Source organism: Tenrec ecaudatus, chromosome 14 (genome assembly GCF_050624435.1).
Source record: "Tenrec ecaudatus isolate mTenEca1 chromosome 14, mTenEca1.hap1, whole genome shotgun sequence".
Lineage (NCBI taxonomy): Eukaryota > Metazoa > Chordata > Mammalia > Afrosoricida > Tenrecidae > Tenrec > Tenrec ecaudatus.
In genome coordinates, this window is record NC_134543.1 from 124,438,476 (window position 1) to 124,465,618 (window position 27,143).

The following is a 27,143-nucleotide window of genomic DNA, read 5'->3' on the forward strand; positions in this document are numbered from 1 at the left end:
TGGGTCGGAATTGACTCAACGGCACTGAGACAATAGTTTGCAACATAACAATGATGTTTTCCATTGTCAACTCAACAAAGCCACGTGATTCTGGGCCACTTGGTTTATCATTAAGCTCTGTAGCCCAGGCTCAAAAATTAGTTTCTGGGATGAATGATACCTGAAGAATGCTTCTTACTCATGGATCGATTTCACCCAAATGACTTATCAGACATGCAGTCCCAGGGTGGTACGATGGGTGATAGCACCACCAACCTCTAGTGTGTTTTTAAATAATATTTTAAATAAATAATGTTGGTGTGAGGTGCCATCCAGTCAGCTCTGGCTCCTGGCGATCCCGCGGACAACAGAACAAACCCTGCCGTGTCCGGTAACATCTCTACAGCCATTCCTGGGTTGAGCCCAGACTTCAGTTTTGAAGGCAGTGTTCGGTTTACAGGACCGTTGTGCAGTGGGCACCTCTAGGCTTCTCCCTCTTTGGCTGTCCTCCTTTCTTCGTCTCCCGTCCACACGTACTGCCGTTGTCTCTGATGAACCCGTACGGATACATTGTTCGCATTATGACGCCCTGGTGGCACAGTGGGCAGAACGTTAGACAACTGATCTCAGGGTCAGCAGTTCAAACCCTTCTGCCAGTCCCGCGGGAGAAAGATGCGGCAGTCTTCCTCCATAAAGGCTTACAGCTTAGAGGACCCTTGCTATGGGACAGTCCTATGCTACCTTGTAGGATGGCCACGAATCAGAATGGACTGGGCAGCACTGGGGCTTTCAGTTTGGGGCTTTCAGTTTGCACTGTTGGAGGGGAGCGCTCGAGAAGCTTGTGGAGGAATGGAGCTTCCCCACAAACTTAGGAAGCCCCTCTATAGAGTCTATGGCTTTGGACAAGGACGTGTTATATATCTCCACTCCCGTATTTGTACAGAATAATCTCCCTGCCCCAAGTTCCCCGGACTCCACTACCCTGCCCTCCTGCCCTGGGCCCCAGGCAACCGCTGAACCAACCACGGTCTCCGATGCTTGTCTTTGTCCAGGACGTGAATGCCATCTAGTGACTCGTGTCGCTTGTCAGACACACTCCTTTCCCTTAGGGGTGTGCTTCCGCCATACACAATGATAGCTCGTTTCTTATTATCCCAGGAAAACAGTCCCATGTATTAATCTGCATGTTTCTCCTAAGTTTTCATTTGAGAGGGTTTCACCTGAGGTAGTTTATGGTGCCAACCTGGCTGATAAACACATGTGGGGTTAACTGAAGGGCAGGGGGATAAATGGCTCAGAGAGCCTCGCCTTTCTACTTCTCGGGTCTCCTGCTTTGTGATGGTCGGACCAGGAAGCAGCTGCCTTAGCCAGTTCCCTGCTTCAGCTGACAAGCCTCACTTCCTGCAAGACATCCCTGAGGAGAAGCCACATGGACCTACCCTAATGCAGCCCTGGGTGCTGGAGCAGCCGTGTGGAGACCCCTGCCAGTACTGAGATGTTTACACATTCACTGACTCGGCTTTCCTCCTGCAGTCGCCATCTTAGTGTGTGTTTTGTGAGATGGAGGAAGACTTTGTGGATTAGTGTCGGACATATGGGTTAATGTTGGACTTGTGAGCTTGGGCAGCACTGAGTTGGGCTGTTTTCTTGATGTGCACTTAACCTTTATATAAAACTCTCTCTTCTACATGAGTTTCTGTGGATTTGTTTCTCTAAAGTACCCAGATTCACAGAAACCTCTACCAAGAGTGAAGCGCACAAGCCAGGGAACAGCTGTGGACTCTGGATTGAGCCATTGTTAATGCTTCAGAGTTTTTAATGGGACAACTTCTGTTTCTGGTCCTGAGAGGTCAGAGTGCCTTCAGCCCTGGCTCCTGGACATGGGCAGGAATGAACATGGTGGCCATAAAGTAGAACTTCTGGGTCAAGAACCGTGGACAGCAGAAGGGGCACCATTCGAAACTGCAGGAGACGCCGGCTGCACAGGACTGCGGGAGCCCGGGGGGCGCAGGGAAGCTTGGAGACCCTGAGCAGAGCAGAGCTTCCTGTCTTCCGATGGAGACGTGCTACTTTGGTGCAGCTGCCGTGTTGACAGTGTACTGGAGCCCCAGAGTAAAGATAAGCATCGTGGAGCCTCGGTCCTGGAAATCCCTTAGTGGCTTCTGAAGTCTTTATGGAAATAAAATGTCTGTACCACAACCTGCTTCTCAGTGGACATTAAGTAAAACTAGTAAAATGTAATAAATGCTAGTAAAATGTAATTTAGTATGATGTGATAAAATTAGAAAACTGTAAGAAGTTTTTAATGGAAGGATCTTCGCATGAAAACTAGGTTCCGGGGTGGGGATCCAGATAAACCAGTAAACCTTGAAAGAAATAGGCTAAATCGAAATCTTTCCCAAGCGGTCAGGCCATCATACCTGGTGATGTTTATTATAGTTGGTGACGTTCTGCATCCATTACTAGGTGAATACATGCCAGGGTTTGAGAGCCCCCGCCTGGCACATGGGGGGTCGGGTTCTGAGGCACATCTGGAATGCACTCGGCATGCCTGCGCCCTCTGTGGGGTTGGAGCGCTACATGCTCTCCTTACTGCGCCTGCCCCTGCTTGGCACCATGCAGCACCCAGTGCTTTCCAGCGGCAACTTAGTAAATGCATCCTCTCCCCCCCTGCCCAGCCCCCCAAGTAAATAAGCCGCCAGAGCCCATCTGGGAAAGATAGGTTTAGGAGTCTCTCTTGAGTTCAGGAATTTGGTTCTTCTTCCCAGCTTGCCGCTGTGGGTACACTTAAAATTCAGAGCACTGCTTCCCCATCAAATCATCGGGCCTTTGTACATTCCCAGCATCATTTGCCGTCTAATTTGATTTTCTGTGGGACGCTGCCAAGGTAATTTAGCCGATGAAAGGAGGCATCGTTTCTGTCGGTCGGTGTCATTAATAGTAATGCGTGCCCTTTTCATGTTGTGCATTTGAAGTTGCCCTTTAACTGCATTGGCGAGGAACAGGCCCTACCACAAGAGTGGTTTGACTATGACTTGCAGGAAAATGCTGGAGGCTTTAGGTTTAGAATCCGAGAGAAGTGGGCTTCAACCTTGTCTCTGCATCTGTGTGTAGCACCCCCTAAGGGCGCTAGCTCATCTCTCACAGCAGTATTTTCACCCAGGATGCCTATGAGTCCTTTACCTTTCAGACTGACTGTTGAGCTACAGCAAGACGGTAGTGTCATATTGGCGATCAGACACAGAGGTCATTGAAACAGAGTTCAGAAATAGACCTGAGGTAGTTTATTGTGCCAACCTGGCCGATAAACACTTGTGGGGTTAATTGAAGGGTGGAGGGATAAATGGCTAGGTGAGCCTCACCTTTTTAGTTCTCGGGTCTCTTGCTTTCTGACGGTCAGAGCAGGGTGAAGCTGCCTTGACCAGTTCCCTGCTTTAGCTGGCGGGGCTCACTTCCTGCAGAAGCCACATGGACCTGCCCCAATGCAGCCTTGCCAGTGCTGAGATGCTTACACATCCACTGACTCGGCTTTCCTCCTGCAGTCGGCATCATTGTGTGTGTTTTGTGAGATGGAGGTGGACTTTGTGGATTACTGTTGGACCTATGGGTTAATGGATTAATGTTGGACTTGTGGGATTGGGCAGCACTGGGTTGGGATGTTTTCTTGATGTGCATTTAACCTTTATATCAAACTCTCTCTTATACATGAGTTTCTGTGGATTTGTTTTTCTAATGTACCCAGACTAGTACAGGACCCATACAATGTGACCGACCATGGTCAATCACGGTACACAGTCAGTTCCCTTGAGAAAGCATCATCTTTTTCCACAAACGAAAATGGCAAGAGTCGAGCCCCATATGCCAAAAGAGAGAGCGCGAGGACTTCAAACTGTACTTCACAACGGACACAAGAGTGACCCAGGATGGACAGGTTAAGCAGGGCCACCCCAGGAAGGGTCTCACCAGAGAGAGGAAACCTTGCCGGCCCCTTGAGTGCTAAGAAAAAGAAAAGCTTAGCTAACATCTCACCAGAGGCCCCAATTCATTCCTCTTCACGTTGACAGAGAAAGTGGCCATGTACAGGAGCAATCTGGGGACAGCTTCGAGGAACTAGCCAGTCGTGTCAAAGTCAATGGACAGTGGAGACAGAACCAGAGGCAAGGTGTGCAATGTCTGCTGGATCCCAAAATAGCTCCTGCAGCGAATCTTCCTCTCGTGCGTTGCTAATGAAGGGTTTCTATTTGCAACTTCGCTGGGAATTCTTGCTCATGAATATTAAAAAGGGGGGAAAGCTTTCTTAAGAGAACTATTTAAGTACCCCCTTAAGGGTCTATTGAATGAATAATGGAAACAAGTTAGGGATCTTGCTTAGAAGAAGCTTTTACACACTCCCCCCTCCTTCCCCCCAGTGAGGTGTATTTTTGGTTGCTGAGAGCCTCTGGGCTGGAGGCAGAGCCTTCCTGGGCAACTCCAGCTTAGGCAGTGAATTCAGTGTGTTTCCAGTGAATCTGCAAAGCCTCGGTGTTAACAGTGCTTCCAGCATTCCCACAGCACCTCGTCTGTTTGTCTCCCAGAGCTGTGACAGAGAGCATCAATCAACTCATCACTCTGTGCACCCAACAAGCTCCTGGGCAGAAAGAGTGTGACAACGCTCTCCGTGAGCTCGAGGTAGGTCCAGAGGAGGGAGAGGGGATGGCACAAATAGTTTACACTCAACAACCAACCCAGAGACAGGCCCTTTGAATGAGCCCACTGGCACAGCAGAAGAGAGACCTGGCAAACTTCTATACAACTTGCAGCCAGGGAAACCCTATGGAGCCAGTCTATAGCCCAGGGGGTGGTCATGAGTCTGAATCCACTTTATTCACAATAATCCCAGAGGGTAGAACTTGCAAGGGGTTTGGTTTGGTTTGTTTGCTCCTGTGAGGAGGTCCTGGTGGGACAGATGGTCAGTGTACCTAGTTCAAGGCCACCAGAGGTATCTTGAAACAAGAGCCTGCTGACCAGCTTCTAAAAACTCAGCCATCGAACACCCTAGGAAAGCACAGCCCTCCTCTGGCCCGCACAGGGCTTCCCCGGATTGGAGTCGGGCTGGTGCTCCTGTTCTTTGCCTGCAGGATGACATGCAGGAGCCCTGGTGGCACAGTGGGCCATGCCTTGGGCTGACTACCAAACCGTGCCTGGTTCAGACCCACCACTTGCTCCCCTAGAGCAGGAGGAGGCATCTTGCTTCCATAAAGCTTAATGACCTCAGAAACCCCGTGTCACCATTCCCCTGGGTCCTCCGGGTTTGCTGGGAGCCAGCGTGACTTGATGGCCGCAGGGTTTTTGGTGTGTGCTACCAACCTAGACAAGAAATACCTGCTTCCTTTCTAAGTTGTGTTCTTGTGCAGACCGTGAAGGGGATGCTGGATAACCCCAATGAACCTGTGAGCGACCTCTCCTACTTTGACTGCATTGAGGGTGTGATGGAAAACTCCAAGGTGAGACTGGCTGGCTTCTCATTCGGTGCAGGTGATTGGTGATTGCAGGTGAGATGCACATGTGCTGGGTGGGAGTGAGCAGCCTGGATGACCTTGATCAATCACTCCTAGAAACCTGCGTGTGCAGCAGAATCAGCCCAGGGCTTGCTCAGCACAGGTGGCGAGCCCCTCACCTGCAGACTAGCTGATTGCATAGACCTGGGGTGGGGCCCTGAGAGTGTGCGTTTCTACCAAGCTCTGGAGGGATGCCTGGTCTCAGTCCGGCAACCAAGGCATCAGACCATTTGTTCTCATAGGCTGTGCATTAAGAATCGCCTGGGTAGTGATAGTTAACAAACCCAGGGACAAGGGAACAAGTGATCCAAATTGGTGGTGAGGAGGGTGTAGGAGACCTGGTTGGGTGTGATCAAGGGTAATGTAACCAAGAGGAATTACTGAAACCCAGGTGGGGACTGAACATTATAGTGGGACAAGAAGAAAGAAAGGCAAAGGAAAGATCTAGGAGGTAAAGGCCATTTATAGAGGTCTAAATAAAGGCATGTACATGTGTGTAAATATATATGAGGATGGGGAAATAGATCTGGGTGCATGTATTTATAGGTTTAATATTAAGGTAGCAGATGGACATTGAGCCTCCACTCAAGTACTCCCTCGATGCAAGTATACTTTGTTCTATTAAACTGGCATTTCATGATGCACACCTTCCTGACACAATTGCCGAAGACAAAGCAGGTGAATAAGGAAATGTGGTGAAGAAAGCTGATGGTGACCAGCTATCAAAAGATATAGCATCTGGGGTCTTAAAGGCTTGAAGATAAACAAGCGGCCATCTAGCTCAGAAGCAACAAAGCCCACATGGAAGAAGCACAACAGCCTGTGTGATCACAAGGTGTCGGAGGGATCAGGTATCAGGCATCATCAGAACAAAATATCATATCGTTGTGAATGAGGGGGAGTGCGGGTTGGAGACCCAAAGCCCATTTGTAGGCCACTGGACATCCCCTTACACAGGGTATAGGGGAGGAGACGAGCCAGTCTGGGTGCGATGTAGAAACAATGAAACATACAACTTTCCTCTAGTTCCTAAATGCACGCCCCCCACCCCCAACATGATCCCAATTCTACCTTACAAGTCTGTCTAGACCAGAGGATGTACACTGGTACAGATAGGAACTGGAAACAAGGAATCCAAGGCGGATGATCGCTTCAGGACCAGTAGTGCTTGTGGTGATACCAGGAGGGTGGAGGGAGGGTGGGGTAGAAAGGGGGAACCGATTACAAGGATCTACATATAGCCTCCTACCTGGGGGACGGACAACAGAAAAGTGGGTGAAAGGAGACGTTGGACAGTGCAAGGTATGACAAAATAATAATTTATAAATTATCAAGGTTTCATGAGGGAGGGGGGAACAGGGAGGGAGGGGGAAAATGAACTGATGCCAGGGGCTTAGGTGGAGAGCAAATGTTTGGAGAATGATAAGAGCAATGAATGTACAGATGTGCTTTACACAATTGATGTATGTATGGATTGTGATAAGAGTTGTCTGAGCCCCTAATAAAATGATTTTTTTTTAAAAAAGAATCACCTGGGAATCCACCCTTTCCTGAGGCTCTTGTTAAAACGTATATTCGGATTCTGTCTACCAAGGTGGAAATGCAAATTCTCAGTGGGGGTGGGGGAGTGAGGTGCTCTCTTGGGACCAGAAGAACTGGTTCCAGGTCTGACAAGCAGCCACCCTTTGTCAACGCTGTCACAGGGGAGCCTTGTTGAGACTCCTCGTGGACACCTCCCTCACCCAGCATAGTTGAGGAAATCCCCCGGGGCCTTCAGGTTGTGAGAGAGGTTCTAAAGAAACATTCAAACTTTCATGTTCATTTCTCTGTATGGAATGGAAATGGTATTGTTCTCTTGAACCTCTTCTTCAGTCAAGTCAAGAAGATAAGCAGAAATGTTGTAAAGTCAATGGCCTTGAATGTTGACCTTAAGCATGGCCCCCATGGTCCATGGTCGCAGCCACACCGGCTGGAGATGGTCTCTGCTTGTTTGGATTGCAGGTACTGGGAGAGTCGATGGCAGGCATTTCACAGAACGCCAAGACGGGGGACCTCCCTGCCTTTGGGGAGTGTGTGGGGATCGCCTCCAAGGCCCTCTGTGGGCTGACAGAGGCCGCGGCCCAGGTAAGTGTCCTGCTCCCCATCATGAACATGGGAGTAACCAGGTCCTGTGACCGCATCTCACCATAGCAGAATCCACGTTTAAGGCAAGAGCCCCTGTGCTGGCTGGGATGTCAGATAAAATATCAGCCCATTACCTACTGTCCTCATTTCGGGGTGTGGGGGGTGTGTGTCTTGGGTGGGGAGCCGGGGAGATACTCTTGTCATGCCCTTGGCTGCCAGGCTCTCATCCTTCCCCTCAAATGAAAAGGGAAATGAAGTCGAAATTCTTGCTCCCAAATTCGCTTTACCCCTCTTATTTGGCCAATGCATCCGGAGAGTTTTAAATATAAGGCCTTCTCGTGTAGCCTTCCTGCGCACTTAGGGACCAAGGCCTGTTTTGTTTCGCTTTGGCACCACCTGAGATGTATTATTCCCATATTTTAGGATTAGCTGGCACATTCATTTTAACCCATTACTGAGTTAAGGTTCCTCTTGCCGTGAGAAAGCCTGGCCTAAGCAACAAGGCTGTGGTAGGCCTCAGCTCTCCTCTGCCCAGGGACTCATGAGAAGGCTCCCGGAGGGTTGGCTGCCCCAGCAGCTCCACACCTTCCATCTGCACCCATTGCTGTTTCGGCTCTTCCTTTACCGACCAGGCTCGTGTTCATGCCTAGGCTGGTTACCCTCATGGTCACAAAAGGGCTGCCACGGGCCATCAGCACTGCCTCCATCCTGCTCAAGTACTTCAGAAAGTCTCTTGAGATGCTCCCCAAAGACCAGGAACCTTTGCTCCCAGGACCTTGCCACAGACTTCTGGTGGCATGACGCGGGCCTGAGCTGGCTTCAGCCTGTTCACCTCTAAACCCTTCTAATGCGTGCTGATGAGAGATGGAGAGTTCACCAACCAACTTGTTGCAAGGATTTCCCGGGCATGACTGTTGCCTGCCTGCCCTCTGCAGGGAAGATGCCCATCACAGGCCCATCTGAGCGTCTGGAGCCTGAGCCTCGGCTTTTCTTCTCACTTTCCAGGCGGCGTACTTGGTCGGCATCTCTGACCCCAACAGCCAGGCAGGCCACCAGGGCCTTGTGGATCCCATCCAGTTTGCCAGGGCCAACCAAGCGATCCAGATGGCATGCCAGAACCTGGTGGACCCCGGCAGCAGCCCCTCGCAGGTAACTAACTGCCCAGCGAGGATGTGGAGCTGGTTGAGCCCTAGAGTCCTTCTAAGGAAGCAGGGGTCAGGGGGGAAGGATGCTGACACACGGGTGAGGAACACTGTTCTCCAAAGTCAGCTAACTGCAGTACTAAAGAAAATGATGGCAGGGCACATTGTAACGGTGGCCAAGTACGAATCTGTAGGTGCTGGAACCTTGTGGCAGCACCGGGTCAATAGTGGATGGCTAACTGAAAGGTCAGCAGTTCTAACCCACCAGCTGCTCTTTGAGAGAAAGTCGAGGCTGGCTGTTCTCACAAAGACTGGCAGATGAGAACTGAACAGCCTCAGAAGCCCAAGGTGGGATCACTGAGAGTCAGAATGGACCCGATGGTAATGGGCTTGTTTTGTGGGGGCTTAAGGAGCCCTGGTGGGGTTGTGTTACCTGGTAGAGTACTAACTGCAAGGCCAGCTCTTAGAAACCACCAGCTACTCTGAGGGAGAAAGAAGAGGCTTTCTACTCTCGTAGAGAGTTACGTTTTGGAAACCCACAGGCGCAGTTTTACCCTGCTCCATAGGGTCGCCCTGAGTCTGCGGTGACCCAATGGCAGTGAGTCTGAGTGTAGTGCAAAGGAGTGGGAGCTATTCGGAGTGAAGTAACCATAGCGAGATTCACCAGGAGTCTCGTGATCCTGTCCAGTTCAGGCTGGTTCTGTGTTTGGTGCTGGGCCAGCCCTGAGCTTCGTCTAACAGAGGAGGCGGACATGGCCCAGATCTGAACAATGCGGTGATGCAGCTGTGGTGGCACAGCTGGGGACTCATCAAGGAAGGGGTGATGAATTCTCTAAGGGGGTATCAGGAGCCACTTTTCAGAGACAGCCGCCTGGAGCTGGCCTCAGACTGCGCTATAGATGGTACGCAGGGCATTCCATAGCCCCTCGAGGCCCAGAGTGGCCTGGGTCCCCTTCCCCTGTGTGCCGAGAGCAGCCCAGGCCGTCTGGCATTGGGTACCAAAGGCAGCCTCGGACGGATGCATCCACCTCTGGGTGACTGGTGAGCGCCCCTGTGGCAGAAGGACCCCAGTGAAAGAGGGTGTCTACAACATCGAGGCAGCTGTGCGGCATCACCTGCCCAGTGCCGGCCAAGTAAAACAGGCCCATGTGGGAGAGCAGGTGAGAGTCAGGCTTAGAGGGTGGAGCCTGTCATCTGTGGACGAGGGCACTCCCCCTTTTGGGTACCCCCTTCAGCTGCCTCTCTTAGACCTGGATTCTCAAAATCCAGCACTGGAAATGGGCTAGAAGCTGAACATACACCTTGGATTTCAAAGACTTGGTATAGGTTGGTGGTGGGTGGAGGGGCTCTTGCAACATGCCTCCATCAATTTCAGTATTGATTTTGTGATAAAATGGCAGTATTGGGGTGTATTGAGTTAACTACCATTTTGATTCAGGTATCTTGTTTGTCTGTTTTTTGACCGTGGCTACTAGAAATAGAAAACTCTGCCTGAGGCTCAATCCTGGATGTTCCTCATCAGCTCCGGGTCAGACCCTGGGCTCGCTGCGTCCCCTCTAAGCCCAGTGCACGCCTGTCGCTACATCAGCTCCTTTTCCCGTCTCCTTTTCATTTCACCCCAGCTTAGTGTTTCCTCCCCTTTCCTGGAGGGACTCAGCAAGCAGCCGAGATAGAAACACATGCTGTAACCACACTGTCTCTGGGCATGGTGGGCTGAGGCCAGAGGCCTGGGTGATGTGCACCCCTCCGCGTGAAAGTCTGGGTGCCCCTAACTCAGCACCCTGCTTTGTAGGTCCTGTCAGCCGCCACCATTGTCGCCAAGCACACCTCAGCCCTGTGCAATGCCTGCCGCATCGCCTCATCCAAGACGGCCAATCCAGTGGCCAAGAGGCACTTTGTCCAGTCGGCCAAGGAGGTCGCCAACAGCACAGCCAACCTGGTGAAGACCATCAAGGTAGGTCACTGCGCTGCCCGCCTTACTAATTCATTTCTAAGTCCACCTCATGACAGGTCGCGGAGGGGAGTCTCCTACCAAAGGAGAAATGTGTCGCTAGAAGCCATGCTCTGCAAACCTAAAGGGGGGTGAGAGCTCCCTGGTTTCTGTACAGGAAGAGGTTAGGAGCAGAAGTCTTGCCGGAAGGCCATGGACTGCCTCTTGGATCTTTGACTCATCAGCATCCTGCTCTGAATTGAACTGTGTGCTTACGTGGAATGAGGGTGCCATTCTCAGCAATATTGGACCAGAAGGATGGATAGAGAAAGAGTAGGGATTTGGAGATGGTGGAAATATCCCTTTTGAACCTCTGTCACACACACACACACACACACACACACACACACACACACACACACGGACTTCAAAAATTTTCTGGAAAGGTGGAATTAAAATATAGTGAGATTTTTCCATGCATTTTTGAAACCCACTCATGTTTATAAATGTTTACATTTTCATTTTAAAAAATAGAGCATCAATTAAAAAAACATAGCATACTATATTGATAGCAAGTTTATCCTTGAAATAAAAAGCAAGGTTCCTTCTATTGGAAGGAGCAACTTTATATATAAGCAAGCAGGTGCGGTGCTAAGGGGCCCTGCGAATGCTGTTAATGCTGGAGAAACCAGCCTTGTCTGCCCACAACATCCCTGAACACTCCGGGTTGACATTTCAGGATGGCCATGAGGTTTTATGGAGAGATCCCCAAACACAGAATTCTATAAGGAAGCCTTTTGTGCTCGTCCTTCACCCAGCTGCTTCCACTGTCTTCTCCTGGTCAATCTGGCTTCACTTAGACACCAGCCATCGCCTTTTTCTGGTTACTTTGAAGCCAGCCTCCAACCTCGCTTCATACCTGAATGTTTCGGTGCATTCCCCCTTTGATAAGGTGAAAAGTCGTCTCCCCACAGTCCCATTATCGTGAGCTACCCAAGGTGAACATGAGTTCCTGAACGTCACCCGGTGCCCTGAAGCATGTGGACCTACCTTCTTGTGCCATTCTCTGACTCCTCCTCTCCCACTGACAATGCAAGTCACTTCTCCTGGGAAACAGCTTTATTGAAGAATACGTGATGTCTTTTCTTTTTCTTAATGCCTGGACTTTTCCCTCCGTATATTTTCTCTTTTTTTCTCCTGTGATTTATTTGTTGGTAAAGCAGGATGGTGTCTCACATAGAATCAGTCTAGTGTGACCAACTGTGTAATAGACACACAGTCAACATGCAGGTGAAAGACAGTTCAATGCTCTGGTGTATTCGAATTTCCTTTATTCTTCACGCAGATTGGAATTCACCCATGTGGTTCTAATGAGTCATCCTCTGTAGGATTTCCAGCAGGAAGTGGCTTGGAGATCTTAGGAAGCTAGGGGAGTATCTTGGCCCTGCCATTCCTGGGGACTGAAGTGTGCCTGTAAGCACTGGGGCAGGAGAGATGGGCGACGCTGGGCTATTGATGGTGGGGTGGGTGATAAAACCCAAACCCAGTCCTCCTTCAACTGGTGACCTTCTGAGAAAGCAGCATCAGCCTGGACCACAGCCCAAGTACCCTGCAACAGCCCCAACACCCCCACAACGCACCCACATACACACTCAGTAGCATTGTCTGTGCAGATGGTTTATGCCTTTGTCTTCCGTTGGTTTGAGTCCACCAGGCATTCCGCAGGAGAGCGACCAGACCGTCTACGTCCATAGAGATTATGGCCTTGCAGGAAAAGACGTGGTGACCTTCCAGGCGGCACTACCTTGTCGGATCACAGTGTGTCCAAACGAACTTGACTGCCGTGGGCTTGGTGGGGGAGATCTGCCTGCTGGAGTCCCTGGAGGGACAGACCAGGACCTGACTTGGTTGGAGGTGCGGGTCCACCCAGAGGCACCGTGGAAGAAAGGGCTGGAAGGCGAGCAACTGCTGAAAACCCAGCCATTGAGCACCCTGGGAAGACCCCGCTCTGCTCTGGCCCACGTGGGGTTGCCGTGAGTCAGAATCGACAAGTTCCGAGAATTGGTGTTTTCCCGGTTCTTTCAAGAAGACATGACTGGATACCCCTGTTTTCCTCTCCCGATCTAAAGCCAGTGTGACCTCTAGGTGACAGCACAGGACGGGGCCAGCTGACACAGTGAAGAGGAGAGGGCACCCACCGCCGGCGGGGAGCCGGCTGGCCGGCGAGAGCATGGGGCAGGGACCTGACTCGGGTTTCTTAGCTGTCCAACAAAGGCTGAACAATCGTTATAACAACACTTTTAGCTGCCCTTTTGAGTCTCGGTTGAAATAATAAGTTAGGTTGCCATTGGACACATCAGGCCTGGGCCAGGTGGGCCTGTGGGCCTGACAGCAACTGTCAGCATGGTTCATGGTCTTGAACTGGAGAATGCTTACAGTTTATTGTGCCTGTGCATAGAGCTGATGGAGCCTGTGCAACCACCTGGACCTACCAGTCCCACTGTTTTAAAAACAAACAAGACTCACCGTCATCGAGTTTCTGCTGACCTTATAAGACAGGGTAGAACTGCCCCTGTGGATTTCCCAGACTGAAACTCTTTACAGGAGTAGAAAGCCTCGTCTTTCTCCCTTGGTACAGCTAGTGGTTTGGAACTGCTGACTCTACGGTTAACAGCCCAGCACATCACCACTAGACACGGGCACAAAGAGGTGGGGCCATCTTCCCCAGGTTGCAGAGCCTGTAATTGGTGGCTCTGGCTTCACACGCAGGTCTCAGAGTTCTCCATGCCGCCTGCCTCTCCTCCGGCATGTGCTGTCCAGCCTCCCTGTGGCTCACCTGGGAGAAGGGCGGGGCCGTGCTCCCATGCCATGCTGCCATGCTTCTCTGCAGGAGGCAGGCCCGGGAAGGGGCTGTGGAGCTGAAAATGGAGATGACATCATTGTGGGCTTGTTGTCTACTGAATGGATATAAGTTACCTTTATAATTTTCTGAACGTTGGCCATTTCCTGATCATTAAGAACCAGATTCTGTGTAGATGGATGGAAGGAGACAAAATGGAAAACCAGCCTGTGTTTTTTAAACGAAGCAACCCCCTGCTCCCTGGAAGACCTCCTTTTCTCTTTACTCCTGGTTCTCTCTTCTAACCGTCCTGCTAAGATCCCACCATCTTTTCAGATCCCCCGCACCATGTTGCACCCTCTTTGCAATTCCTGCAGTTAATGGGCTCGTGTGATGGCCTGAAAGACGGACCTGGGCAGAGACATCACGGGGGGTGGGGGTGTGTGCAAATGTACCGCTGAGAAGATAAAGGCTGCTACCGCCTGGGAACGACCTGCAAGTCAGAAGCCTTGCCAGAGACCCGGAACTGCGAGCCCCCCCACTTGAGTGTTTCAATTCCAGAGCATGGCAGTGTTTGCCGGAGCAACGAGCTCTGTTTTTGCATTTACTCCTTTGGAAAAGGTCATTCCGCTGTAGCACGGTGTGCATTCCTACGTCCAGAAGAGATTTCCCTTTTGCAGGAATGGGAATACTTAGGAATCCTGCCACACAGAGCAACAAGCGAACATTTACTTCCCTAAATATTGCAGGCAGCTGCGTTTTTTCTCTTAGATGTCTTGTTGGGTTTTGCCTTTTCCACCCACGAGGCTGGGCCTCAGCCCAAACCTCAGCTGTCGCTGTTAGCAGCACGAACGAGGGCGAGCCCAGCTCTGCACTAGGAAGCAGCAGGCAGAGGCCCTTACATGCGTGCAGTTGTTAGGCACTTGGAGGTTCAAGTCCACACACATAATAAATTACACCACGGAAGAAAGACCTGGTGGTCTGTGTCCCCCCAAAATCAGCCTCTGAAAACCCTCTGAAGTGCAGTTGTGTTCTAGTCACCCATGACTTAGCGGCAACTTGATAGCGGATGCTGGATGGTTGGCTTGTTCTCAACCCCCATGTAGAATTCGACCCCCGGGGGCGTTAAATCTGTGTTGACGGCATTCTTGACAATTCCGAAGCATCACTCAGCAACAGGAAATAGCCGTGCCCATGTTCCATGCCAGGCACGGCCGTAAACGCTGATTAACTTAGAGGACCCCACACCCCTGAGCGGGTTACTGTCTTTCCGCTGGTCACTGCAGGTCCAGCTGCCTGCCCTTCTCTCCCACCAGCTCATGACCAAGTCTCGAATGTGTGGAACGGAATGCTATTTAGCCGTGAGGCTGCTCTGGTTTGAGGACAAACAGGAATTGTGGGATAGCAGCTTTCGCTTTTCTGGGAACTTGGGAAGCTATCTGTGTGGCCTCACCCCTCACAGTGGGGCTGAAACAGTGCTCCCAGCATGTCCAAACCCAAACCAAAGCAACCCTTGAGTCGATTCTCACTCACAGTGACCTTGTAGGGCAGAGTTGATAGAATTGTCCCAGTGGGTTTCCGAGACTGTAACTCGTGATGAGAGTAGAGGAAGCCTGAGGAGCGACTAGTGGTTTCAAACCCCTTACTTTGTGGTCAACACCCCAACCATTGCACTTCCGGAGACACCCACACCTGCGCTGTGTGATCAGATTGCACTGGTTTGTTAGCATATCTCGGTCATCTTTGTGTTTGCATTGGTGGTAGATTTCTTAGAAGAAAAATCTTGGTGATAAGTTTTTTTTATGTATTGTGGCTTGGGTGGAAGCCTACCGAGCAAGTTAGTTTCCCATTCAACAACTTATACGCACATTGTTTCATAATACCAGTTGCAAGTCTCTCGACTTTAATAGCACTTGGCCCCTTTTGCCTGTAACCCTTGAGCTCTTCTGTAACCCTTTGGCTCTTCTTTCCTGCCCTCCCTGCCTTTTGAGCTTTGTTTGGGGAAGATCCTGCTCTTTGGTCTCATATGGTTGCCCGTCCCGTGGAGTATCCACCGTGGAGTATCCACCGCGTGATATTCTTTTCCACTTTAGAGACCTGTTTGTTATTTGGTTGCAAACAAACTCTGGGAGTGGATTCAACTTCAGGTGTGGAGGATGTCTAAGGGCCACAGATTTGGGGTTCTACCAGTCCCCATCAGACCAGTGAGTTCTAGTCTTTTTTCTTAATGACTTTTAATTTTGTGCTATAGTTTTTCCCACTCAACCCAGGACTTTTTATTGTGGGTTTGATCAGAGTAATCAGCAGGGGTTGCCGGGCACCGTCTAGTTCTTCAGTTCTCAGACGAGTGGAAGGTGTGATTCACACGGTCATACTCCTACCTCTGTCTAAGGTTCCATAGAGAACCAGGGAAATAAGGAGTCTTGGGGTCGGGTTTAAAATGGATTCATTCCAGGTCAACCCCCTGCTGGGAATTTCCATTTCTACCCCAGATATGGGGACTCAGAATTTACATTGTAACAAGACTCCCCAGTGACTCTTCTGGGGCTCCCTAGTTATCAGCTGGGGAATCTCGTTAAAATAGCAACTCCAATTCACATATCTCGTTCAGCTCAGCCATTGGAAAGGAAGATGTGCAGCAAGGGTCAGGCTGGAATGAACTGCTTCAAAGTCATGGCCAGTAAGGAATGGGAGGGAGGCCCTGGGTGAGTCACACCACTGTCTGGATCCGGCGTCCTCAAACTACGGCCCGCAGAGGACATTTATCCGGTCTGCCGGGTGTTTTTGTCCCGTTTATTTCTTTACTTCAAAATAAGATATGTACAGTGTGCATAGGAATTTGTTCATAGTTTTTTTTTAACTATAGTCCAGCCGTTCAACGGGTCTGAGGGACAGCGAACTGGCCCCCTGTTTAAAAAGTTTGAGGACCCCTGGTCTAGATGCCGCTTTTACCTTCTGAAAAGCAAACAAGCAAAAAAAACGACGTGGTTGGGATTAACCAGTGGTTCGGTGCTTCCTAACCTCCACAGCACCTGAGTCTTTGATTCCAGAGCACGTGCACAACTCGATCCTTCCAAGATCCCAGTGAGGTTTGGAAAGTGAGAGCCGCGTCCCGCTGAGAGGAGCTGGCTCAGCTGAAGGGGAGGCCTGACCCTGGCGGGGCTTGGGCATGGGATCAAGTGATTCATTCTTTGCTGTCACAGCAGGGGAGCCACATGCTCCACACGGATGCCACAGGGAAACTTTGGGGCTGCTCAACAGCTCCCTGGGGCTTGCGTGACTTGGTTAGGCCCAGAGTGAAAAGGTCATTCAGGAGCGAAGTTGTTTCTGTGCAACAATCCTTTCTGGTGCTAAATGTCATCTTTGGGAGGAAAAAGCCTTCCTTTGGGGGATGGTGCAAGCGATTTCCGCTCAACTGCCAAGCTAAAGGTTCACCGTTGTGCCCAGGCTGGCATCTCTCATGTCAGGCTCCTTCGAGCCGGCTCCCTCTCTCAGCCTCCCACCGCCGTTCCCAACTTGCTCTAAAGCTTCGCGGGCTCACTCAAGGTGATGATGGTGATGTTGGCGGTAGCAATTCACCCCTACACGGCCAGCACTTAGCGTAGGGGTGTTCGGTGCCCAGAAATCAATTCTGACTCATGGAAACTCCTCTGACCAAGTAGAACTTCCCCATCGGCTTTTCACGGCCGTGGTCTTAGCAAACATCTTCAGGGCCTGCTAGCCCTTTGGTTAGCAGCCACGAGTCCCCAGGGCTCCTCGCCCAGCTGGCAAGGCATTGCATCAGTGTTGACTAGATACATGAACGAGGCTATCTGTAAAGTCTTTATGGGGCCTGGAGGGACAGAGGATTGGAAGGGGGAAGAGCCAGGCTAGGCTACAGGGCAGCGAGGAAGGGGCCTGAGCACAGAGGCAACAAGGCCTGCCACTAGTTGAAGACAGTAAAGTAGTCAGTAGACCGCTTCTCAAAATATTAGCACTGCGGATGTACATTATTGTCTCCAAGCTGCCGCGGCTTGATTGGAAGGCAGTTATTCTTCCGAGAATGTCCTCGTGGCGACCTGCCCGCGCACTCTCCCTTTCAGAACACCGCGGATGTTCCCATCTCCGGATGCTGTGTGCTTCGCAATGCCGGTGCCTTTGGAAATTCTCTTCACTAATTGCCTCAATTGGCTTTTATGCATGGTTCATAACCGTTAAATTAAAAGCTTAATTGCTCATTTAACGAGGGAATTTACTTTTTTCTGCAAGCTTATCTGCCCTTCTTCAGCATGGCCCTTTGCAGGAGGCAGGGTTGCGGTGGCCGGGTCAGTCTGCTGCTTCTAACAGTCCCCTCAGGCTGGAGGGGGCGCCGTTCCTGGGTCGGTGGAGCCCCTCCGTGGCCGAGGTCACAGGCCACCTTCCCGGCTTCTCGTCCATCTGGCCACAAATCATCTTTATTACTTCACGTCCTTGTGTTGCCTGCTGTTATTTTTAAACCATATGCATGGAGGGATGGGCTCCCTTTGGGAAAGGCCTGTCTCCTACGTGTGCGGCTCAGTGAGTCTTCTCAAGGTGAACATGCGAAGTAGGCACAGCTAAGCAAAGCGAGTGAGTGTTACCGGCACCCTGAAGCCCTGCTCTTGCTCGACAGCAGCTGTCTTGTCAGGTGCCATCAACTCGGTTCCAACTCATAGCTGCCCCACGCTGCCCAGGCTCGCAGTGTGCTCTGAGTCCCTTGTTACCGCCACGGCGTCAACCCGTCTTCTACTTTGCTGAGAACATCCTCCGGGGTTCCCCTCCTGCCAGCATGTCCGCAGCACATGGCACCTGGCCGCACGACCTGGCCTCCAAGGAGCAGCCTGGCTGTGCTTCTGCAGAGATAAGACTTGTATGCTTTCCTGGCAGGCCGTCATATAACCCATGTCCTGCATCCACGCCCTCTGTCCAGTGCTTTAACTCTTCTTTAGTTTCCCGTATTCCTTGTTCAGCTTTTGCATAGCTACGAGGCGATTGACGATGCCGCGTGAAGGAAGGAAGGAAGCATCCTGGCGACTGGAAATCGCAGTCAGGCTCGAGAGTGACGTCTTTGCTCGCTGACACTGGACAGAGGCCGTGCACGCAGATTCCCCACTGCGGCGTGCTCTTTGATTTCGTGATGACTGCTTTCATGGGCGTTGTGATCCCAGGTTCAATGCAATCCTGGAGAGCGTCGATCTGTTCTGTTCTCAGGATGCTGTGACCCAGTTCTGAGGACTGCTGTTCTCTCTGTGGGAGGGCAGTCCATCCTGAAAGCTGTAGTACACGGTCTACGTTAGTAAGGAGAAGCTTTTTTATTTTCAGGGAACAAGGTTGCATCGTCTGTGTACTGAAGGTTGTAGTAAGTCTCCCTCCACTCCTAATGGCTCCATCTTCTTCAGATGGTCCAGCTTCTCAAATGATGTGCTCAGAATACCGACGGGATGAGTTCAATGAGAGGATACGGTCTTGATTTTAAACCAGTGTCCCCCACTCTTTCAACGGCTGCCCCTTGGCTTAGGTACAGGTTCTGCATGAGCGCAATGGAGTGTTCTGGAGATCCCACTCATTGCAGTGTTAGCCGTAATCTGCTATGACCCACAGCTGAATTGTTTTCTTCCAGTCTTATCTACCCCAGAGATGACTCCGTGTCCAGCACCCTACATGCTCTGTGGGTGTGCTTTGCAGGCGTGGGATCATGTCATCATGACTCCTATACCTGGTCTCTTCATGGTTGACCATTTTTTCTTATCCACATCACATTATTGAAAGAGTACAATACTTAAGGGTGATGATCTTCACTTTGGAGCTAAATCGTCACTGGGGTGTGGGTGGGAGTTTAAATTAAAGTTTTGAAGAGTAGCTTCGGGCCATAGTCCCAGGGCCTCCTCCAGACTCAGCAGTTCCAGTACATCCGGATTCTTGAGGAAGGTCAAGTCCGATTCCACGTTTCTGTCAGTGTCACAATTTAGCCCCCATCACAGCTGGGAACCCATGGGCTCTAGTCTTCAAAGTGGGGGGAGAGATTGGTGCACTGCAAGGTTTGACGAAATGGCTCCGAAATTAGAGAAGGGCACTGGTCACTGACTGGGTATCTGCCGCAGGCCCGGGGGACGTCGCTGTGTGTGGGCCCCCTGTTCCCCTTCATTTCTTACACTCGCTAACCACGGGCCCTCCAGTTCTGTGTGCTGTTGATGAGTTCTCCGGAAGCGCCCTCCCTTCCCGAGAGATGGCTGCCGGCCTCTGGGAATGATGGCTTCTTTTTCCTGGAGTGAAATCTCCCCGTCTTTCCCATCAGGCCCTGGACGGGGATTTCTCCGAAGACAACCGCAACAAGTGCCGCATTGCCACCGCGCCCCTGATCGAAGCCGTGGAGAACCTGACCGCGTTTGCGTCCAACCCGGAGTTTGTCAGTGTCCCAGCCCAGATCAGCTCCGAGGTAGGAACACTCTGCAGCAGAGGAAGTGCTGTGATCTTGGGCCAGCTGGGCTAACGAGCGTGGTTGAGATGCCGACGGTCTGGCTGTCGAGTCACCTGAACGCTGCTGCCTTCATGTAAAACGCCGCCTCTTTGCGTCTCTTAGAAGCCACGCCTGAGCTGAGAATGCTGGGGACTGAGCCTAACGCGGGTATTGACTTGAGATGATTCTTTCTTGCGATAGGTCATTTTGAAAATGCGATTTAAGGAGTAAACACAGACCTCGGCCTTGGAAGCCAGCCAGCTTCGCGGGCCCCTGCCCTCTGTGCCTGCTTCCTACAGGGAGAGATGGGGATCCGTAAAGACAGGAACAGGCCCTTCCCGGGCCCAGGTACCACTTGGGTCTGCACAGCCAGCCCCTGACTCTCTGCTGTTTGGTCCCAGGGTTCCCAAGCACAGGAACCGATCCTGGTGTCGGCCAAGACCATGCTGGAAAGCTCCTCACACCTCATCCGCACCGCCCGCTCCCTGGCCATCAACCCCAAAGACCCACCCACCTGGTCTGTGCTGGCGGGCCACTCCCACACCGTGTCCGACGCCATCAAGGGCCTCATCACGTCCATCAGGTGAGTGTCCCCTGTGGAGGTCGCTGCTGGCCTGCCTCTCAACAGGTCAGGGAAGACAAGCCCACTGGCCTCTCACTTGGTAATAACGTTGCTAATCAGTTTCTCCATCGCTCTGCTACCAGTGGTCCTAATAACCGTCAGCCAGACTCGCCATCCACATAGCTCACCTGAGCACGCAGTGTGCAAAACGCATCTCCTTTGGTCATCACGACACCCTCATAGATACTGATCCTGCTTTCATCTGATTGATGAGAAAGTTCAGGTGAAGAAGGTCTTAGGAGCATTCCCTAGGTTACCTTCAAGCCTACCCGCTCTCGTCTCACGCAGCCCTTCCGTCTGGACCTCAGACCCTGCAGAATACCACTGTTTGTCTTGGCAGGTTTGGGGGGCTGCCTTTTGTAAATTTCAAAGACCACCCTGGGGTCTAATAATTCACCAGAAGGACTCACAGAATTCAGAATAGCTGTTGTGCTCCTGGGTCTGGTCAGAGCCATAAAAAGAGGCCGATTAAAATGGGCAAAGGAGAGCAGCACACGAGGCCAGGTCCAAGTGGGCAGGCACGGAGCTTCCTGTTGCTCTCTCCCAGGAAGGCGGCCCGATCGCCTTACTTTCTGCCAGCACCGTGGCACACTTGCAGGGCATTGCCCACCAAGGCCGCTCTCCCTGGCCTTGGTGTCCAGAGGTTGTACTGGGACTTGCTCAGGGAGACGTGACTGACCATGCATGGCCGGCCTTGGGTTCCAGCCCTCCCAGAGGTTTTCTGACACCACAGTACATCACACTGGTGTGGCCCAGGGCCTCCAGAGAAACACAGACAGGCTTAGCAGGCGTGGCATTTCATGAGGTCAGGTCAGTGGTTACCTCCCAGGAGTTGGGGCTACGGCCAAACGTTTCTTGGGGCAAAGTGAAGCATTCACTGAACACCTTCCATTTGTGAATAAAACAGAAAGACCTTCCTGAGCCCACAGTGGCCCTGACATCTTTGGAAATCTTAAAGAAATGGTTGTCATGACCACCCATGTGTGTCGAAGCAGAGCGGTGCTCCATTTGGTTTCCAGTGGCTAGTTTTTTGAAATAGATCCCCAGGCCTCTCTTTAGAAGTACCCTTGAGTGGACCTGAACTTAGGACCTTGTAATCATAGGACCCTTGTGCAGATGACAAACTTCTTAGCTTAGCCAATGTTAATTCGACCCGTATGGCATGCATCACTTTCCTGAGCTACATCTTGATTCTCAATAGTTTTGTGTCTTTTTTTTAATAAATGACAAAAGTTCATGTAACAAAAAATTAGTATTAAAAATATACGTACCTTCATTTTTTTTTTTTACAGTAGAGCAAAACAGGTCCTTTGGAGAGGGGACACGTGGAACAATTGCCATCTCCTCTGAACGTAACCATTACTTGTTCCGAGGCTTCCGACATGATGACCACGCCCTTGTATGACCTCCACTGCGACCTTGTTCTCTTTTCCAGTAGCTGCCATCTGCACACATTCATCTCTCATAAGACTCATCAAGGGATCAGGTCCCTGCAGAATCCATGGAAGTCCAAAGCTAACGTCTCGTCCAGACATTTTTTTTTCCCACCCGGGCTCATGAGCCGTAGTCATTGTTTCTTCTCTGAAGGCTTAGCACTGCTTTGAGGAGAATCCGCTGCTCCCTCCCACTGCTGACGCCTGTTTCTCAATTGCTTGTGAAGCTCCGCACCAGTTAACATTGAGTGCCTTGCAATGAAAAAGCTCCTAAATTTTTAATTCCTCATAGAACCCAGAACTTGGTAAAGTGTGTAATGCAGTGAGCATACTAAGTTTGAACTGAACATAAGGCTGACCTTGTTCCCATCAGGGTTGTGTGGTTACGTTACGGAGCCCTGGTGGCACAATGGCAGGAACTCTCGGCTACGGACCAGAAAGACCAGGGGTTGAGCCCCTGGGAGAATGATGTGGCAGCCTGCTTCCATAACAACTTCAGCCTGGGAAACCCTATGGAGAAGTTCTGCTTTGCCCTACAAGGCTGCAATGGGTCAGATGGACCCAGTGCCATATTCTGTCTCTCCCACTCTCCCTCTGCCGCTCCTACATGTCCCTTTCCCTCTCTCCTCGACTCCCTCCCCACCCCTTCTCCGCTTGAATCAGTGGATGGATGGTCCACATTCCAGCTGTTTGTGCCATTCCTTGGCATCGGCCTGCTGTAGAGCGCAGCCCCATAGCCCTTCCACCAGGGATCAGTAGCTATCCCAGATTTTAAATTAAGGCATGGGCTAGACAAGGAGGCACTGCCAAGCCAGGATCAGGGACGATGTACTCCTTCAATAAGGTGATCAAGGAGGACAGGAAGTGGGCAGACACACCTGGGGCTTGACACCTGTGTTTGACACGAGCTGTCCCCCTTCCAGGGACAAGGCCCCCGGGCAGAGGGAGTGTGACCACTCCATCGATGGCATCAACCGGTGCATCCGGGACATCGAACAGGCGTCACTGGCAGCTGTCAGTCAAAGCCTGGCCACGAGGGATGACATCTCGGTAGAGGTACGCTGGGCTCTGTGCCGATCAGCAGTCGCTGGACATGCTGAAGACGCTCGGCGCCGGGATCTGGGGCTGGGGATGTGTGATTGGAAGGTTTTGATGCTGCGCTGATCATTCATCAGGCTAGATATTTGCATACACTTTTCTCAACCCATCTTCTGTTTTGACAGTCTGCACCGTCAGGTCCCCAGCCCTTACACTCCTGCCATGCCCCGGATGGCCTGCCCCATTGCTTGGCAGCGGGAGTTCAGTTCTGTGAGGAGAGGTTAAGCCATCCCTCAAACTCGGGGCGAGTGGCTTTGAGGGTGTCATTCTTAATGGTTGGGAGCGCAGTGGGCAGAGCTTTGGCTGGCCCGTCACGGGGCACTGTGGGAGCAGTCCTGCTCTCAGAGTTGAGCTCACATTCAGGAGGCATCGCCACCCTGTAAAACACAGTGCCCTGGACGTGCCCTCGGCCCCTGCCCCATGAGCTCTTCTCTTCAGACCACATTGTTGTCCCCTCCCGGAAAGCCATGTCTGCTGTACATTTTCAGCAATTACGCTGAACAGCTGGTCAAGGTACCAGCAGTATCAGTTGGCACTTGTGATGGATGGGAGTAGGAGGCTGGGGCAGCAGGAATGATGGGAGCACTCGGGTCGGCGTGGTGGGGGTGGCCTTGGGCAGAGGGAGGAGACTCAGGAGCTAAGCTGTATGGGACGGGCAAGGGGGGGCAGGAGCAGCAGCAGCTGGATGGTATGGACACAGGCAGCCTTGCTCACCTTTCCCATGGCACGTTGGGAATGTGTACGGCTCCGGGGAGGGGCCGTTTGGGGCTGAGCTTCACCGTCCTCTCCTTGTCAGGCCCTGCAGGAGCAGCTGACATCGGTGGTACAGGAAATCGGGCACCTGATTGACCCCATCACCACAGCCGCTCGGGGAGAAGCAGCCCAGCTGGGACATAAGGTAACGAGCAGTGAGTGTCCCGCTGTCAAGATTGTACTCGGTGTCGGGTGGGGGGGTGGTGTCACCTGGGTTTCAAGTGTCTGCAGCTCCAGTGCCAGGTGGTCTCTCCTGGTCCAGTGCAGTTTAGGCTGACCAAAATAGTACCCAACCTTCCCTGGGCACCCAACCCCACAAGTATGACCGCAGGATCTATGTTCACGTAGAACGGAGGAGAAAGCGGCTCTGAGATGGTCCTGACTGGGGTCAGACTTTGCCGCCAGGGAGAAGGTGTTTCCCATCAGCCATCGCTCTCAGCCTTCTCCGAAGGGGCCCAGGGACTGGGGCCTGGCACCTTCCCTCTCCGTGGGCTGGCCTCATGCTGGTGTGCGCAGGGGTACATCGGTCTTCCATGATTTCCAAGAGAGTATCTACTGTCAGAGGAAAATGATTACAAACCGAATCTGTTCCAGATCTAGAAGGCAAAGGTAGACAGACGTTCAGGAGCACAATCTTATTATTGACTAAGCACTGAACCAGAATGCAGAGCGTCACACGGTTGCAAAAGGAGGGAACCTTCCTCTTGTATAGCCGAGCTGGTACGGCACTCCATTCTTGTGTTCACGAGAAATTGGCTATTTGGGATTTTTGTTTGTTAGTGTGTCTTCATGTCCTTATGGCTTTAGGTGGGTTTGTAATCTGGAAGCTGGCAGCACCTGAAGTTATACTCCTGTCCTCCCAGGAACTGTGGGGGGTGGGATCCTCATTGACTATTACATTTCAAAAGAAGGGGACTCCTTGATGAACATCCTTTTCAAAGAGCCAGGGAGAAGACTTCACAGGACAACTTGCCTAACACAAAGGCTGCCAAGCATCTGCGGGAGCAGGACTTGATCTGACAGCAGTGAGTTTACTTGTGACTTGAAGAAGTCTTGCTGGTACAGTGGCCCAGCCAGTCAGCTGCTAATGGGAAGGTCAGCCGTTCGGACCCACCAGCCACTTCCTGGGGGAAAGATGTGGCAGGCTGCTTCCGTAAAGACGTCAGCCCATGAAACATCGGGGGCAGTTCCGCTGGGTCCTGTCAGGTCAGAGCCAACTTAGCAGCAATGGGTTATGTTTTATGAGTTACTTCAGTGGTAGACTCCTCACCTTCCCTCAGAGACCCGGATTTCATTCCCAACCAGCGCCCCATGCGCAGGCAGCCACCCACCTGGCAGAAGAGGCAAACGGCTCTGCAGTGCTCACCAGGCTTCAGCTGAGCTTTGCACCGAAGGCAGCCCGGGAGGAAAGGGCTGGCAGTGGGTTGCCAGCACTCCGCCCGCCAGTCGAGAGCTCGTGGTGTACGAGACGGCACGTGAAGATGGCGCAGGGCCGCGCAGCATAGAGTCGGCAACCTTAATTCTGTATTTTGAATTGCATTTACTTGAGACCATTCTTCTACATGAGCAAAGGCCTCTTTGCACACTTCGCCGCTGGATGCCCAAAGTCTTCCTCAAGGAGTCCTCCACTGAGCTCCTGTTGCTTAAGCCCGGAATGGTCTCGCTCAGCTGTGCGCAGGTCATTTTATAAACCCTTTAAAGCAAATCGCCGTGGCCTGCAGCCTTTGTCTCAGCAGGGAGAGGCCAGAAATGGGATGTTTTTAACGACCTTCGGGATTTACTAGCATGTATCAGCTCAGCTGTTGGTGTCGATGCCCAGATCAAGCGATCCGATCCGGTCACCAAAATCTCTTTGGCAGCTATTGATTTTTAAAAACTGATATTGCTCTTTTAAAATGTAGAATACCTTGGGTGCACACTAAACTTTCTGCCAGTTCTGAGAAGGGGTTGAAACATATAAACTGGCCTGTGCCTCTCTGATTTCTCTGTGGAAAAACTCCCATTTTCCAGCTGATTCCTTTATACAAAGAGAAGGGTTTGTCCACGTGTATGAAGAGGGTTTGGAGACTTGGCCTGGACAGCTAGGGTCAGCAGGCCGGCAAACAGGGACCCCTGACAAGCTGTCTGTTATACAGTCTCAAAGATTCACATGTGTTCCTCAAAACGGGTTGCTGGCCTGTATATTGGGTGTCATGCTGGTTGGAAACAGGCCTCACTTTATCACGCAGCTTAGACCAGATCAGTGGCCTAGTGCTTACACATTGGGCTGCAATCCAAAAAGTCAACAGTTCAAAACCACGAGGCGCTTCCATGGGAGAAAGATGGGGCTTTCCACTCCTATAAAGAGAAGAGTTACAGTCTTGGAAACCCACATGGGGCAGTTCTCCCCTGCCTTATGGAGTCACTATGAGTCAAAATCGACTTGATGGCAGTAAGTGGGCACCCTATCAATGCAGGGTGTGTCTTACCTCTGCTCACTTCTGTGACATAGGTTCGACACAGGATTAAACACACATAAAGGGGGGAGACACTCACCAAGGGCAGCTCATGGGACAAAGGCGGGTGGAGAAGAAGGCTGGAGACTCAGAGATGAGGCTTTCCCTCCCCTGGAGCCGACGGAGAGACAGAGCCTCCTTCTAGAGAAGAAGCCCCAGATTCTGACGTCTCGCTTCCCACATTGTGAGACCATCAATGGTCACTCCGCAGGTCATCTCTGTTATAGCTGCACCAAGGACCTAAGACACCAGGAAGCTCCGTTTAACCGACACACTGGATTGGCAGCCATCGCTTTTCATTCCAGAGGAACCTTCATGAGCAAGTGGCCCTGGGTATCTTAACGGGGAGTCTCTGTGTCTGCAGATGCTGCTGGAAGACTGAGCCCCGTGTCATCAAAAGAAAACTACCACCATGTTTGTGTCACTTGGGCTGGACACTGACACTGGCTGGAAAAGGCTCTCCCCTTCTAGGGGTTGGGACGAAGGAAACCTATGAAGCCGAGTACCAAGAAAAGGCCATTAAACTAGTACCCTGCTGATGATCACGGTCTGTGCCAGCGCCCGGTGCTGCCCTGGCTCAGCAGCACGGACACCACTTGGGAGTGATGAGGGAATGCAAATTCTCAGATGCCTCGCTAGATCGAGGGCAGCGGTTCTCAGCCTGTGGGTCACAACCCCCTTGGGGGGTCAAACAACCCTTTCACAGGGTCACCCGATTCATCACAGTAGCAAAATGA

The 27,143-nt window shown here is 51.6% G+C and overlaps 1 protein-coding gene across 6 annotated transcripts in view; it reads left to right on the forward strand.

Annotated features, from left to right (window-relative positions):
* Window positions 1–27,143, forward strand: part of TLN2 (talin 2) — a 461,380-nt gene that overhangs the window by 363,836 nt on the left and 70,401 nt on the right. For all 6 annotated transcript variants that reach the window (XM_075532415.1, XM_075532420.1, XM_075532418.1 and 3 more), the window contains 9 exons: window positions 4,554–4,647; window positions 5,373–5,462; window positions 7,518–7,640; window positions 8,646–8,789; window positions 10,575–10,736; window positions 19,844–19,984; window positions 20,407–20,588; window positions 22,984–23,116; window positions 23,955–24,056. In XM_075532415.1, coding sequence (XP_075388530.1) covers window positions 4,554–4,647; window positions 5,373–5,462; window positions 7,518–7,640; window positions 8,646–8,789; window positions 10,575–10,736; window positions 19,844–19,984; window positions 20,407–20,588; window positions 22,984–23,116; window positions 23,955–24,056 — 1,171 coding nt within the window. The remainder of the gene's footprint in view (window positions 1–4,553; window positions 4,648–5,372; window positions 5,463–7,517; window positions 7,641–8,645; window positions 8,790–10,574; window positions 10,737–19,843; window positions 19,985–20,406; window positions 20,589–22,983; window positions 23,117–23,954; window positions 24,057–27,143) is intronic.